At 43.3% G+C, this 13,132-nt stretch overlaps 1 protein-coding gene across 1 annotated transcript in view; it reads right to left on the reverse strand.

The window, feature by feature from the left end:
* Positions 1 to 10,533: 10,533 nt before the first annotated feature.
* The window catches only part of NDUFAF5 (NADH:ubiquinone oxidoreductase complex assembly factor 5), a gene marked incomplete at both ends in the record, with an annotated part of 32,122 nt that continues 29,523 nt past the window's right edge, over positions 10,534 to 13,132 (reverse strand). Inside the window, 3 exons of the mRNA XM_082856666.1 lie at positions 10,534 to 10,626; positions 10,807 to 10,889; positions 11,236 to 11,319. Of these exons, the coding sequence (XP_082712792.1) occupies positions 10,534 to 10,626; positions 10,807 to 10,889; positions 11,236 to 11,319 (260 nt within the window). The remainder of the gene's footprint in view (positions 10,627 to 10,806; positions 10,890 to 11,235; positions 11,320 to 13,132) is intronic.

Consider the following 13,132-nt stretch of genomic DNA (forward strand, 5'->3'; position numbering starts at 1 on the left):
GATCTGGACCACAGAAAAAACCTGCTCACGGGGACCAGTTCACTTCAAGTCATCTTCACTAAATAAAAAATTTCCCCGTCAGACTCAGGAGTCTGCTGCTGATTTCCCATATAGGCCTGTGATGGAAAATGGACAAAGGTTGGGACCCATCCTCTGAGAAACCATTCCAGATCTCCTGCTTAGTTGAGGTGACCACTTGGGGAAGAGGGGATTGCTGGAGACTGATCACCTAAGATTTCCTTACAAGCTTCTCATCCTGGGGATCTAGTCCTGAGTTAGGGATAAAGACCACCCATTTTCACGTGGTTGTGACAGCCTGTCCCCTTTCGAGAGGACAAATGGGTTTCTTGGCTCCTACAGACATACTGAAGTTGGGAGAAGCGGAGTTTTGGGAGGGCAAGAACACAGATCCCTCAGAATGTGATAAAGGCAAAAATTACAAACAGATGCTTTGTCTTATGGGAGTGATCTGGTGAACCACATTCTATCTCCAATGAGCCGAAATTCCTCATGGCATTGCTGTGCCAGGGGGACTGACTCAGCATCCTCAGCCGGGGGCCTTCTATCAAAGCTCCCTTAGCAGCTGTGCAGTGAACGGCACCATTTGGGGTCTCTCCAGCTTGTACCCCTCTCTTCCATTCCTCACTGGACCCCTGTGGAATCCCCTTTGGAGTATCCATAAAGGGAGAAATTACCAGCCTCCTAGGACAGAGGCTACAGGGCCCAGTTCTTTGTTTCCTTCTGACAGGTGAAGCAGAGCTGCAGCCCAGTGCTGGGGACAGTGCAGGGAGAGAAGAGTGCAGGAGGCCCATGACTTATGTGAAGGGCCAGTCTTGGATCTCACCCTCACTGAGCCTCAGTTTCCTGATCTGCAAAGTGGGAAGATCTTCGAGATCTTAGAGAGCTGGTATGAGAATGAATGGGATAATGTATGTAAAGGCATTATCACAGGGTCCGGCATCTGGAATAAACTCCATAAATGGTAACTTGTAATATTCTCTAGAAGCTCATGGCAAGTTGCTTGGAATATGCGGACAGCTGAGTTGATAGCACTCAATGCGGTTTCAGTGCCCTGCAGTTGGTTCTCCAGCCAAAATGCTGGGTGTTTATGTAGGAAAAGATTGTGCTTGCCTACTTGAAAACCCAAACTAGGGACAGGAAAAGAGTTAATTAATAATGTCGATCGTGGGAATTACCTGGCAGTCCAGTGGTTAGGACTCTGAGCTCTCACTGCTGAGGGCCCGGGTTCCATCCCTGGTCGGGGGAACTAAAATCCCATAAGCCTCGCAGCACAGCCAAAAAAAAAGAAAAAATGTCAACCATGATCAGAAAGGGGAGGGAAATGGATTTGGAACCAAGCCTGGGTTTGAGGTCCAGCTCTGTCCCTTAGTAGCTCTATGACTTTGGGCATAATTTATCCAAACCTGTTTTTCCTCCATAACATAGGATTAATTCCTTCCTGACTGGAGATTTTTGCAATTTCAATTAGCCTGACATCACAAGTGCTTTGTAAACATTGTACACACACATACTAGCCACAGTCATTTACCTGGCCGTTGACTACCCAGGCTTGTCTGAGGTCCGAGTGTTTACAATTTCCTGACACAATCCCTAACTTACTAGAGAGTTCCAGTTCCAAAGGAATGATAAAAACCCCATTCACAAATGTGAAAGGAAGGAGCAGGCATCCAAACCTCAGGTCAGAGCCTAACGGACAGGAGGCCCGTGCAATTATCGCTCTCATGTGTCTGGAATGTGAGCACATCAGAGACGGGATAAGTGCAAAGAGGGGAGCGTGGAAGGTGAGCCCCAGTTCCAAGACTGGGTGAAAGATGAGCTCCTAGGAGGTAAAGCCTGTGAAAATAGCTGCAGGCGGGGTGGAAAGAGAGACTCTGCGGCTCGCTATGTAGAGTAGAACGCTGCCTGAAATACAGGAGCAAGGGCAGCGTGAGCTCATCAATTTCCTGTTTCAGCTCGTTGTTCCAAGTAAATGTGAGCCACAGGCTTTGAAAGAGCAAGTGGTTGGTTTAGGGTGTTTGAATCATTCAAACGTCTGTTTCTGGGCCTCTGCTCCAGAGCCTCCACTGTAGCAGCTCTCACCACCACGGCGCATGGACTGTACACCTGCCCGCACTGGGGCAGCTTTGCAGTGACTGACCACTGGTCACCGTGCACTATTCTGCACAGAGCCTTCACATAAGTGTCTCAATCAGAGTACTTTTGGTTGCAAGAAAATACACCGTGTCAGCTTCCCCGTGGTGTCCAGCCAGCCCAGCTGCGAGCCCTGTGAGAGTGGTGGCTAGGCCTTCTCACCTCTAGGTATCCAGGGCCTCAGATATAGTAGGTGCTCAATTAGCACTGGATGACCAACTTGCCCACACCCACCTTCCTCACATCCAACCTGGTCCAATCCACCCTCTTCTCAACACAAGCTCGTCACGAAGTGCACAATGACTCATGTTTTTATAACTAGCACAGCAGCTGGTCCTTCAGAGTTCCCAACTACAACGCAAGGGAGGTTAAAATGGAGTTTATCTGTGATTCATACAGTTTTCTCTCCTCAGGAAAACGGATGCTCTATACCTTTTAAAACTCCCGATGCCAAATTAAACCAGAATCTCTGGGGGTGGGAGCCAGGCAACAGAGCCCAGGTCGAGGTCTACTGTAACCCGCAACACTGAAATGTGCTCTAAACAAATTCGGTGTAAGGGGGTGACTCTGGGTTTTGCAAAAGACTCAGTACCGAAGACCCTTGGATGGAGAGCTGTGCCAGGGACGTTCACAAATGTACCTCCTGCAGGGTGGGTGCAGTGGCTGGGCCTCAGCTCTGCTGGGGTTGCATGAGTGACATCAGGCCTGCCGCAGGGCGCTGGACAAGACTCTGGAACATCTATGTTCCAGGCCTGTCCTCCAGAACCAGCTAATGACCTCAGGCATATCAGTCTCTCTGTGGGACTCAGATTCCTCAACTGCAAAATAAGAAAGATTTCTCTGATGTCTTACACCTCAAAAGTTTTATAATTCCAATCCAGCCTCTCAGGTATAACATTAAGATCTATAACAGAAAAACGCCTTAAAATCTTTCCATGTGTGGCAAGAATAGAATTACTTTTTAGGCTGTGAGATTATTTCAATTCTTAGCTTTTTTTCCTTTTTTTCCCGCCACCTAATTAATTTCATCCAGCATTGGTACCTGTGTTTTGATATGGAAGCATTTTTTGTGGTGTGTGCTTGTGTGAAATGAGTTATCCTAATTTGTGTTTTATTAATCAGAAAATAATTTCTAGGTAAAGATAAAGTGCCTCTGGAAAAAAAGAATATTCAATCTTCGCCTAATAGAATATTAGAGCAAATCTCTTATATTTGAGATTTGGATTTTGCCATAGAGGCAAAACAGCTGTCTGAGGTCCTATGACTTATTCTTTTTTAAAATGGAATAGTGACTCTAAGTGGCATGTGTTTATTAATCAATCTTCTTGTGTGAGCAAGAGGGATTTTATGTAGGACAAATGGTAAGCTAGCATCACAACAGCAGTCAATAATTTGTTCTTGAAAGCTTCTCTAAAATTCATTCTATCTAGGAAAATAAGAGCTAACATATCATGCTTATAATGTGCCAGGCACTGTTCTAACCGAATGTATTATTAACTCGTTAGAGCTTTACAACTACCTTCCCAGGAGGATACTGTATCATCTTCCCTCTTCTCCAGAAGAGGAAGCTGAGGTCAAGTAACTTGTCCAAGGCCACACAGCCAGGAGGACCAGGTCCAGAGTAGAGCTTTTAACCACTGCACTGGATTGCCTTGAGAAAGTTCATAAACAACTTTTGCAAGATAACTGAATGTTAAGTTTTCCTGCAACCATTCAAATTATTTAACAAGCCTTCACAATGCCAGGCATTGTGCTAGGCTAATGTTTCCCCAAACATGTTCAAAGTCTTTCAGGGTGCTCCTTGATAAAAGGGTTATTGGGTCATTAAGTCTGGAAGATGCCATAAAATATAGACTCCTCTGGGAGAGTCACAACAACATGAGCACATTAAAGATTCTGAGAAGTCTTATAGGATATATCCATTTAATTTTGTTTGACCCAGCTTTTCCAACCATATTTAGCTCCGGAAACTCTTCCTCTCCCCCTGCTCTAACCGCTACCTTCTTTTGTAGCACCTATTAACAGCACTCTGTAATCTGAGGGCTACTGCACCGGACATGTAAGTCATCTTATGAGCTTGGCTTTCCAAGCCTTCGGAAAGGGCATTTACGCTCTGCTGGGCAATGTACTAATGCGTCTAGGAATGGCGCATGTCAGCAGTTGAGTGGCTTACAGAAGGTAAGCTGGTTAGTGGTAGAAAGGGGATTCAACAGGCAGGTCTGATTTCATAAGTCATGCTGATCACGCTACCGGGCCACCCTGGTATCTAATGACAGCTGGACATCTTGCCTAGCCTGGAGACCTATCATCCCACAATATAAGGCCCAGTCATCTCTGTTGTAGGCCTTGATGTGACCTCACATCACGGTTCTAATCTTATTCTCCAGGACGAAGCCCTTCCCTGTTTCCTCCCTGTTTCCAGTCCACCTGCCCCTTGCTATCCGTGTCCATGTGCTGTGCATGATACCCAGATTCCACCGGGATAAGAGCTTAGCCTGGAATCCCAACCAAGTGGCTGATCCCTGGAATTTGAAGCTGAATGTGTCCGGTACCCACTGCCTGTCTTTCCAGCATCCCGCTGCTTGATGGGCTCACGGGGATCCCCGTTGTCTGCCTGGCAGCGAGTCCGTCTGGGCCATCTCTGCGGCTGACAGAACCCTGGTTATAGCAGTAGCACTGCTCAAGGGGTTGAACACTTAGCTGAAAGGCAGAACTTATGGACAGAAAACATCGTATAAAGTGCTAACGGAGATGGAACTCACAAAAGTTCAGGATGGCCTGGGACAAGAAGGCAAGATTAAGTTGAGCTGGATAACCGACTGAGCTGAGAGTGGAAGGGACCTGGAAGAGTTTGGAGGGCAGGCGGCTCCACAGGGACAGATCCCAGCACAGGGCTGAGCATGTGTTAGAGGATGGGGTCACCTGCCTGGTTCCAATATGCTGGTTGGGATGTATGTTTATGGGGGGGAGTGGAGACATGGAGAAAAGAGTGGTCTCTCACACAGAAGGCTCTGGCCTCCAAAAGAAGGCAGCGTGATAAAATTAAGTGCTTTGTCCCATACAAGACTGAAGTCACATATTGGCTCTGCCATGTATGTGACCTTGGAGAAGTCACAACCTCTGTGAACTTGTTTCTTCATCTGCAAGATGGGGACAGTGTAGAACTAGTATCTACTCGATAGGGAGCTGTGCTGATGAAATGAGAATTGAGAATGCTTATCAGAGGCTCAGCACACTGCCTGGCAGGAGCATAATACACATTGTTTTAAAAGGAGCGCTTGGCCAACCCGCGGCACCTTGGTACAGGGTAAGTGAAGCTGCTTTTGCTGAGAAGCTTAGCTGGCTTCAGATGAAATCTAAAGTTAACACTGAAGGGAAAAGAAGTCCCCAGATGTCAACATGGAGACTGAGAAACTGCAAGGATGGTAGGGCAATCCTGGCTACTTCTGTCTTGGGACCCAGATCTTGGGTTGAGCTGAATGCTTCTGAAATCATCCTGCTCGATGGCTCACAGCCATTTCCCACCGTAACGTAGAGGAGGGATGTCTCATGCTCCCCTCAGTGACAGGGGCTCCAGGTGGCCTTGACTCTCAACCAATGGGTGGAGGGTGGAAAAACATTTCGTTTGAAAAAGGCCCTCAGGAACTTTCTTGGAAGGCAGGCCTGTGGCCTCTTTTGAGATTTGAGTACCAAACCTGCAGTTCTACAGATGAAAATCCTGAGGTCAGAGAGATGGTGACGGCCCACGTGTCAGGAACCAGTAGGGCCAGGACTAAACCCAGACCCCCCGACCCCCAGTCCCTGCCCTTCCCTCTATTTCTGGGTTTTTGGCAAGGGCTGCCAAGTCCTCCTTTGGGATTCTCCTCCCCGCCGTCTCCTACTCCCAGTCTCAACCCAGGCTCCTACCACTGTGACCTGGAGCTGCCCCGGACGGTTCTTCTGCAGGGCTGGCTCTGACACAACGAGTGCTGGCTGTCCTGAGCACACGCACGGGACTCCTGTACGAGGAGTCTGGGAACCGGCCGGATTACAGCCGGACTTGAAAGTGCAGGCAGTTTATCTTTGCCTGGTTTTGTCAATGGCCTGCAGGACCAAGACAGGATCGACTCTGGCTTTTAAAAACCCTTAACCATTTCCACAGCGCTGTGCTCACCTGAGAGCCTGGAACAAGCACGCAGCATCAACAGTCCATCCTGATAACAAGCTGTCAGCAACTCAACAGCTGAGGCAGGAGGGACTGACTGAGAAAACCACAGCCGCTGTTACTTCACTGAACTCTCAAGGTCAGAGCCTTCCTTCTCACGTTCCCGGGTTTCATTATGGACTCGCCCCATCAGGTTTCTAGAAAATTGATCCTCGTATGTATTCCTAGGAAATGAAATTTGAAGCCTACTAAATGTACCTTGGGAGGTTAGTTCTACTTCGAGATACCATGGACTCAAACCTCAAGGTAAGCGTATCTTGGGCCCAGTTTTCCCTGAGAACAAAGGTAATATGGTAGTTTATGCTGACTTTGTACAATTTCAAGTAAGCGGAATATGTTCTATACTTCAAGGAACAACTTGGCATACCCTGGGCACCTAACTTTTCCCAAAGTGAGCATATTAGTTATCTAAGGCTGTGTTAACAAATTACTCCAAACACAGTGGCTTAAACAACAGACATTTATTATCTCAGTTTCTGTGGGTCAGGAACGTGGAGTGGCTTAGCTAGGTGGCTCTGGCTCATGGTCTGTCATGAGACTGCCGTCAAGGTGTCACCTGAAAGTCACACTGGGGTTGGAGGATCTCCCCCGGATTGGCTCCCTCGCTGGCAGGTCTGCGCCGTCCTCTCCCGAGCACTGCTTGATGCCCTCCACGAACGGCGCTGGCTCTCCCCGAGGTTGTGATCTCAGACACAGCGAGGAGGAAGTGGGCCTCTTACTACCTCCTCAGAAGGGACACACCATCACTTCCATATTCTATTTGTTGGAAGCGAATCACTGAATTCAGCCCAGACTCACAGGGAGGGGAATGAAGCTCCACCTCTTGGAGAAAAGAGTATCAAAGAATCTGTGGATAGATTTTAAAACCACCACAGACGCCAAAGCATTATTTCCCTATTTATTAACAACAGTACGTTCCGCTTTCTTCAAATTTGTTTTTTTAAACCAGCGAGATAAATACCTGTCAAGTATCCAGGCAGAGAATTAAAGTACCCCAATTTCTGGAAGGGCAGGTCCGCTTATTAGTTTCCTGAAGATAAACTTCACATTATTAACAGCAGCAATAACAACCGCCCCACCTCGAGCCCCCCTCTAAAAAAAACCTTCAAAACTTTCTTCTTAGGCAAGAGAGGCTAAAATAATAATTTACAAAGGAATAAAATAATCACTATGCCAAGTATTCTTCTTTTCCCCAAATGTCTTTTAATGTTTCTTTCCTACACAGATGCCAATCCATGGTTAAATACTTTTTTTTCATCCTTACTTAAGGGATACACACTGAGTTATAAAAACTGTATCTTCAATATAGGCCATACTGTAATTGTTTCCACCTAGTGGATAAAAATGGTACTAAAAGGGTCTGGAAAACAAAACTTGCTTCATAGCTACTTCAGGAAGTACACCTTTCTGTAGCTGTAACTTTTTACATTCATATCACAAACTTGGTGTCTATGGGTAGCTTCCATCTCAACAAATCCTGAAGAAATTCTTTGTTTTAAAAATGTAAGTTTTCATGAATACTGCCACCTCTGTAATTCTCTAGGCCAACAACCTGGAATACTGCTAACAACCAGGGAATAATCCAAAATGTATCCCAGCAGCCAGCAGATGTCCCAGGTCCACCGCCTGAAGCCATGTTAGACTGACGAATAAGAGCGCAGAGAAAAGTCGGGAGCCCGGCACATGGGTCTCCATGGGGATCTGTTAAGGGAACCAATAAAGCCCATGCATTTTACTCCAAGAGTCCTTCTCGCAGAACCTCCTCCCTCTTTCCTACCTTAACCCCGTCCTAGAAACCTTCCAATCTGAGTTCTAATCTTACACATCACAAAGGGCAAGAAGAACTGACTCAAGAAAGGTCGTTTCTGTAAGGCCATTGAGATTGACAGCAAGTAAGAAAAATGCAGGAAAAGAGACAAACCACCTCATTCTCGGGGCCAGTCAGTGTAGGAACAAGCAATGCAGTACAAGCTGTGATAGTAACTGTCAAGTTATAAAGTTATAAAGCTATAAAGAAAAAAAGTTGTGATAATAACTGTTGAGTTATAAAGAAATGGTTATGTTCTATACACTGTTTAAAATGTAACACATTTTGGAAATATTTTTTAAATTTTGTGGCTTAAAAGGATGAGTCCCTAATCATTTGGAAAACACAGCTATTCAGAAAAATAAATTTCCTGAAGGTTCCAAACAATTAAAGCTTAATAGGTACTTCAAGCAGATATTAACTAAAAGAAATAATTTTACTACTGTCACTCACATTAAAATAAATAATTTTACTACTGTCACTCAGGTTAAACAATAAGTGTTCTCAATTCATTGGGTTAATTCCTCTTTATTTTTTTAAACCAATGGACCTTGTTTTTGAGATCGCTCAAGGTAGATTCCTCCCCAGCTTCACCCCACCACCCACATATTCTCTGTTGGCATGAAATAAATGAAAGTTAATATCCTTGGTAAGAAACTTCAAATTTTACAGAAAGATTAAAAAGTCAAAGTACAACCCTCCCTCCTAGCTTCTGCCCATCTCCTGCACCCCTGACAGACATTCAGACACTGGGACAGGTGCAGAGACATCTGGTTCCTCAGTCCCTGTCCTCAGCAATAACCACTTAACAATTCTGCATGCATTCTTCAAAAACAAATATCAATACCTATAAACGCCGGTCATTTAGGAAACACAGACACCGTGGAATATGTCCTTTCCTTAGGCATCAGTTCACACTTTAATATGTAGGAGTATTTTGTTTTCCTTTCAAGTCAGAAAATTAAGCTAAACAAAACCTTCCCCAAATTCTGCTGCCTAGGTATTCTTTTCCTTTGTATTAAAAACAAAAAAGCCACAAAGAGTATCCCAATTTCTGATATCAATGAATGTCCTAACTGAAGAGAGCAAGAACAGTAATTTCTTTTTCTCCTACAAAATTCTGGTTTTTAACTGTAACTTAGCCTATGAAAGGGTACATTTTCCACATAATTTAATTTGATTCAAAATGGAGCTGAATATCTACCACGTAAGGCATAGCCCTGGACTCAGGGAGAGCTTGGTGCTCATGTGGCAGAGGGAGGGAAGGCAGGTGGGAGAGACACAGAGAGAAGCAAATCCTACAGTAACTCCCCTAGGGCTGAGGAGGAGGCAGGGCCATGCGCATTAAATGAAAAGGACAGCAAATGGCTCGGCACTGACTGGTGAACACACTCGTCCTCACTCTTGGGTGCTTCCCAGCTTCCTCCTGGCTGCCTTATCACCACTTCTTCCATCTATTCTACACTGTCTGAGCTTGACTGCTTCCAATTCATTTTGATCATGACAACGGGACAGTGGACCTGGATTAGAATAATATTACCAAAGACCTCAAACAACAAAGGGAAATCAAGCAAACAGCACTTTTCATCGCTGTGCAGATACCTTACATGTAATTTTGCCTCTGTAATTCTTTAAAATGTTCTCCTCTTAACTAAGGTAGTATATAAAATGATAGGGGTCTCACCCAGATCATGGTGGTGAGAAAGAAATAAGATTATAATTCTGATGTTTTTTTTAAAAAAAAAAGGTGAGGAAGGATTCAGTAAAGGTAAACACTCTTCCAAAGTACAAAACTACTTAAGAGCTCTAGAGAGGTTCATAATCCTCTGTTCCTCTTCAAAGAGGAACATAGCAAAGAAGACAGTATCACAAACAATTCTGGCTTAAGTATCTTAGAATAGTTGTTATAAAAGACTACATTTTTATTCTAAATGAGCCAGAACACGAAAGAATCTACCAACTTGTCACTCTCCTCATCTCCACAGCTAACGTCCTCTCACAGAAATAACACAAGATCAGAAGGAGAAAAAGGTACAAAATGTCAGCATGGGTAATGTTTTTCCAACAAGTCAGGAATTTATGTATGTTAATATATTTGTGGATTTTTCATAGAAATATCTTCTTGCTTTTGGGCTGACTTTGTAAATAAGGCACTCAAATTACTAGATAACAGTATCCATATGAAAACAGAAAACATGTGAAACTGAAATTGTTACTAAATATAGAAGAGTATCAGGCTATTCTAATTATTAGAAAAGTGTGACAGTAAATAGCTTATATATTGCTTCTTGTTTCAAAATGCAATAATTTTAGACGTGAAAGACCCATCACTGATGAAAAGTCTGGACTATGTTAACATTGAATAAAATATTTATTGTGATTTTTTCCCCTGGGACATAAGATCATTTATTTTTCCTAGCTCTCCAAATGACACAGTTGCCGAACCTCTTTTAGCTGGTCTCGCCTGAAAATAATGATAAAGATTAAAGATATTAGAAACTGATAAATATCATAGCCCTAATTAACCCTCTTAATGCTGTCTTATATTTTAAAAAAACAAACCACCCTAAATAAATAAATAATAATTAGTAAATGGAAACATGAACCCACTAAGAAAAAAATTGATCTGTCTTAGTAATATTACCTGTGAATCATGATATTTCCATCCTATCATGTAATAGATCTGATAGGTGGCAGGTACAGAACCATCCTCATTTCCGTACATTTCTATAAAGACAAATCATGGTTAGAGTCTGAAAAAAATGCAAGTAGGAAAAATAAATCTGCTCAATGAAAGTCATGTCTTCCAAAGAGAAATGAATATTAGAATACTCATGGGATTCTGAGAATGCCTCTTGTGAAAAATCCTCCACACCGAGAAGCTGACAGTAAGGAAATAGTAAGGGCTGCTGGGAAAAAGGATACGTAGCCACAGGATCTGCGTTTTGAAAGGAAGGACAAGAAATCTGATGGTGCCCTAACAGGAAAGGAAAACGTAATTTTAGGGGATAAAGATGACAGGGCACAAGTTGGTCAGTGGGGCCTGGCTGGGAAGAACGGTCAGCTCCCTTACCTCTGTACACTGCTGCAGCTGCCAGCATTGTGTCTCGGTGCAGGAGGGCTTTTCTATTCCAAGCACAGTTACTCTCACCCATCCCTAAAATACAGGCAGTTTGAGATAATACAGCAAATACCCTGAGCAGCTCAACATCAAAGATTTTATCTTATCTCACCCAATGGTATACCCATTGTCCCCCTTCTCTAACAGTCACATTAGATAACCTAAATAATCTCATTTTGCTCTCAGATCACAGCTAGTTACTCTAAAGCAAAACTACTTGAAGCTTCTGGGTATTAAGTCAAATTTCAGGAGGCAAACCCTATAAGTAGGCTTTCCTTGGCAGCAATGGGCTGTGGTAGGCCAGTTGGGCAAAAGCAAGGCGACTGGCCCTCCAGGTGAGTCATCAGGCGTTGGCAAGGGCCTTTCTAATGATGCCACATTTTTATGCCCCTTTTAGCTGCTCTTTGAGGAGGACAGGACATTGGTACAACATCTCACTCCTTCTAAGTAAGCCGTAAATGTAAGTATGAATGTGAAGCTTGGAAGAGGGCTTGAAGACTCATTAGGTAGTACCAAAACTACAATGTGTTTTCAGATTTTATAACATTTTACTGATCCCAGATTAGGAAACAATTTTGTACATTCTCTTCAGGGGCACTTTTCTTAATGTTTTAACATTTATTTTTAGATTTCTTTCCTTCAAATTGACAGCTAAAAGCTAGGATTATGTCAGTCTATTGTTCACTAAAAATTAATGTTATATATTTAATATTTTTTAATGCATAGAGTCAAACAAAATTACTTTGAAAGACCACATTTTATACTAGTTTGCAAAATTAAAAGAATTTCAAAAGTAAAAATCCTTTACAGTTATTCTCTATATGCTACATGATCAAAAATCGGTTTCTTAGTTATTTTTCAATAAAGATACCAATAAACTTCCCAATGTTGGTATCCTTTAGTAGTTTAAAAATAATAACCTCCCAATTTTTCAATGGGCTTATTAAAACAATCAGCAAATTAGCTGGAATAAGTTAATCTTCTCTCCAATCCCAAAAGGTTCCTATTATTCCCTAAAATAATGAAGCTCTGAAACTAAAAGCAATGTCCCATATCATTTGAGTATAAGAGCCCTAATTCATGAAGAACGAAAGACATACAAACTAGTAGATGAATCCCCATGAAGAAGAGGGTGGATCTTATTCTTGTGGTCATGAAGTAGCTACATGACCTTAGTTCCATCTCTCTGGGTCCTCAGGTTGGCCAGGCTAGATGATCTCTACAGGCTTCCAGTGCTAACATTTTAGACCCATTACATAATCCAATTTAAAAACATTCTCCCACATCATGAGTATCAACTGAATCAAGAGACCGAAGGTCAACTGGAACTTGTACTGGAAGGGTTTATTGCTGATAATGGCTGTGGCGCTCTCATTCCTGCTTAACTCCCCATTGGCATGACTTACACATTGGACAGAGTCAACACCAGTGGAAAACAGGCCTAATTTTTTTAATGGAAATAGTTAATGCACTAGAAATTCTAAAATGCCTTCTAAATAACTGGTATTAGGATATACTAATTAAGATTATTAGGCACAATGCTCTCTCTGATACAGAAACTCCAGCGCACTACTGTATAGCACAGTAACTCTGCTGCTAGGGAAGCCCACCCTTCCCTCACATGAGAACCTCCCTTCTCCTTGGGGAAGCAGTGTGATGTAGCACACAGAGTCTAGACTTTGGGATCATAATCCAAGTTCTGGCCCTTACATAAACTGGGGCAAAGTCACTTAACCTCTATTAAACTCAGTTTTATCATCTTCAAAATGGAATGATAAAACTTCATAATGCATCATGGAGGACCTTTACTGGAGATCACCTGGGAAACACATCTGGGACTTCGGACCAG

This window comes from Leucopleurus acutus (genome assembly GCF_964270905.1).
Source record: "Leucopleurus acutus genome assembly, chromosome: 16".
Lineage (NCBI taxonomy): Eukaryota > Metazoa > Chordata > Mammalia > Artiodactyla > Delphinidae > Leucopleurus > Leucopleurus acutus.